Below are 3,609 nucleotides of genomic sequence, written 5' to 3'. Positions count from 1 at the left end.
CTGAAAGAGAAATAAAGCAGAGTGACAGTTCTGGTCACTTTATATGACACCAGTGACTGCTATATTCACATGTACCATGAAAAAGTTATTTAATCAAACATAATGATTAATAAACAAAATAAACAAACAAAATGGATGTATGGATATTACATACACATTTTTCTTCTTTTTTTTTCACTGCTCATGGAAGAAGCATTACCTTTGAAACATGTTCTGCAGTACAAGGTGTCTTTTTTTTTTTCAAAGTCCAGGAAAACATGAATGTGATATTCTACTCTCAAACTGATTTCGAGCTGATGGTAAAAACTGCTCTTTCATTACCTCTTTTAAAAAGCAAGCCCAAACTATCTTCAGTAATAGTATCACTGGCATATTTGCTTCCCTTCTTATCACTGGCATACTTCTTTTCTGACACAATGCATGACATTTCTTGCTGTATTCATTTATGATGGTATGTGCATACATGTGTGGATAAGTGCAGGTGTGCACATTGTTTATGTTCTTGTATGCTTATCTAAAAGGTATGCCAGCATCCAGCAACGGCTTCAGCTCTGCGTCGACAAAATCCAGTGTTAGGAAGAGGAGAATGGTTTCACCTTTTAGTCCTCCAAAATTGAATGTATTCATTTTCATAACTTTCGCCAGTTCTATCTGGACCTTGAAATCCGTCTGGGAAAATCCACCATCCTGGCGGTCAAGAAAGCCAAATTTTTAGGGGTCGTTTTTGATCAGAAGCTGAACTTCCTAAGCCATATCAAAACAGCTGAAAATATCTTGCCAAAAAGCCCTGAACATCATCCGAGTTGTGGCACACACGAGCTGGGGTGCTGATAGGAGAACTCTCTGGCACCTATACAGAGCCCTGGTATGGTCCAAACTGGACTACGGAAGTGTAGAATACGGCTCGGCCAGACTGTCTTACCTGAAACTGCTGGACCCTATACACCACCAAGGGCTCCGTCTCAGCTTAGGTGCTTTCCGCACCACCCCTGTGCACAGCCTGTATGCAGAGGCGGAGGAACCGCCTCTCTCCAACCGCAGATTGAAGCTGACCCTAAATTATTACTTGAAACTGTTTTCTGAACCTACAAACCCTGCTTACGACACTGTATTCATCAACCCTTTCGACAAGAAATTTAAAGACAACCCAAACTGCATCCCTCCTCTTGGACTCCGCATTCAGCCGCACATAGAAAAGGCCGATCTGGATGTCGGTGGCATCTCAGATTTCTCTAAGTTCCCCGACAGCCCTCCATGGAGCTTTAGTACACCTGAGATCCGATTCAATCTGGCCTCGTACCGTAAAGACTCCACCAGTTCTCTGGCCTACAGAACTTACTTTTCGGAACTCTGCCACAAATTTCCCACTTTTCAAAGAATCTTCACTGATGGTTCCAAGTCAGAGGATGGAGTCGCTGCATCTGCGTTCTGTCCTGCCTTTCCTGACTGGCCCGCAACGGAACACATCCTGTCTGACAGCTCGGTGTACACTGCGGAACTGTCAGCACTGGTTCTGGCGGTAAAAATGGTTCTCTCTTTGAAACAAAAGAGATTCATGATCTTTTCCGATCCTTGTCAGCCCTGGAGGCGATCACCTGCAGGAATATCACTCATCCCAAACTGCTGGAATTTTATGAAGCTTTTACCCTCGCAACGAAGAAAGGATACGAGGTTGTGTTGGCCTGGGTTCCCGGACATGTTGGCATTCATGGTAACGAAAGGGCAGACCTGCCGGCCAGGAACGCTGTAAAGAAAGAATTATCCAGATCCTTTGTACCATACACAAACATGAAGCAGAAGGTGAACACTTATGTTAAGGATCTTTGGCAAGAGGAGTGGAACACCCAGATGGACAACAAGCTCTTTCAGATCCGTCCAGACCTAAAAGAGACCCTCCCTTCAGGGGTGAAGAACAGAAAGGAGGAGTCTGTGCTGTGCAGACAGCATGCAGGGCACACTTTTTTTTACTCATTCTTATTTGTTGAAGGGGGAAGAGGCCCCTCGATGTATTCCCTGTGATGAGCCTCTCACCATGAAACACGTGCTCCTTGACTGTTGGGATCTGCATGACATTAGACACAGACATTACACGGCGGTTTCTTTGAAGACTTTGTTTCGTGATGTCCCTCCGTGGGCGCTGATGGACTTCTTAAAAGAAGTGAACATTTTTAACCAGATTTGAAGGTTTTAAACTACGGAAGTTTTTTTTAAAACTTTTGAGTGGAAAGTTTGAAGTGGTGACTCGTTTTAATTGTTTGTTTTTTTTACCCTTGTAGTAGTTATTAACGCGGCGATAGCCTTGAGATGGCCTTAGTGGTCGGCGAGGCTCTAAGCACCATAATTTCATTTCATTTCATTTAAAAGGTATGCTGGAGTAAGGAAAATTATTTCTGTATGATCAGTGAACCAGCTAGGTATATAATTTTAATCTTGCATGTTTAGGTGTAACCTACCACTACCAGATCACTGCTACACTTTATTCATCATGTGGGACAAAAGGAAATTGATCACATACACACACATGCATGCAAGCAAGCACACATGCACATACTCACGCATGTATGCATACACACCCACTTATGCATCAGCCTGTTTCACACATTTTGTTGATGTGAACACATTAGCCTTCACTTTAAGTCTGCTGCTTAATTCTTACCTTGTGTTCTTTATCTTTTTGTGACATAGTCCGCCGCTTCTTACATGGCTGCAAAGAACAAGAAATTATGATAATCCAGTATTCTTCAATGACTAATAAAAGACATATTTGGTTGTTTCATGAGTATTAACCATAAAAAAGGTCTACATAACGTATGCAGTGATTGTCCATTGTTACTGTTCTGACCAACTCAAATCAAATCATGATGCATATTGTCCATTGTTACTGTTCAATCTGAATTGAATCATGCTGCATATTGTCAATTGTTACTGTTCTGACTGACTCAGATCGAATCATGTTGCTTATTGTCCATTGCTACTGTTCTAAGGGTCCATTTCAGGGCTGATCACCCATCAATTCCTAAAAGAAATGGAAGAAAATACAAAATTATGTTAAAAGGTCAATTAAAACAGCATCAGATAGACCATTTTGCCTACTGTCTCATTCAGCCCACATAAAATTGAGAAGAAAAACAGTTGATATCTGTTTGAAAATAATGTAAACAGACCAATTTACCCACATAGTTTCAGTTCACACATTGACTGAAAAAAGTGATTGTTATGCAATAGCTCAGCAAGAAAATACTTCTTGTAAAGCACTGGTGTATAAATTTGTAATTGCTATGCAGTTACTGAAATAAACTGGCATCACTATACATTGACTGAAAGAAGTATGACAGATCCAGTAACAGAAAATAAAAAGAGTATGACTGTGATATAATGACTGAGAAAACTGATGTTTATACAGAAATCCACTGAGAATGAAGATACCACACGCATCCCCATCCATCTTCCTAAATGCACACTACAAGAAACAATAAAACAACTACCCAATATCAAATTATCCATCCACCCATCTGTGTAAGTGATTGAGATTTTATAAGAACATGAAGTAATACTAATAACTAAAATCAGGTAACCACCAATGAAAAAGGTTTCATCACTTAAAGCAAG

The 3,609-nt window shown here is 40.7% G+C and overlaps 1 protein-coding gene across 5 annotated transcripts in view; it reads right to left on the bottom strand.

Moving 5' to 3' along the window:
• Nucleotides 1-3,609, bottom strand: part of LOC143282248 (cys-loop ligand-gated ion channel-like) — a 250,067-nt gene that overhangs the window by 25,073 nt on the left and 221,385 nt on the right. For all 5 annotated transcript variants that reach the window (XR_013055232.1, XM_076587847.1, XM_076587857.1 and 2 more), the window contains one exon: nt 2,657-2,704. Coding sequence is in view for 4 of the 5 variants with exons in the window: in XM_076587847.1 (XP_076443962.1) it covers nt 2,657-2,704 (48 nt within the window). In the remaining variant the exon portion in view is untranslated. The remainder of the gene's footprint in view (nt 1-2,656; nt 2,705-3,609) is intronic.

This window comes from Babylonia areolata, chromosome 1, assembly GCF_041734735.1.
Source record: "Babylonia areolata isolate BAREFJ2019XMU chromosome 1, ASM4173473v1, whole genome shotgun sequence".
In the NCBI taxonomy this organism is placed as follows: domain Eukaryota; kingdom Metazoa; phylum Mollusca; class Gastropoda; order Neogastropoda; family Buccinidae; genus Babylonia; species Babylonia areolata.
This window is presented reverse-complemented; position numbering and strand designations above follow the sequence as displayed.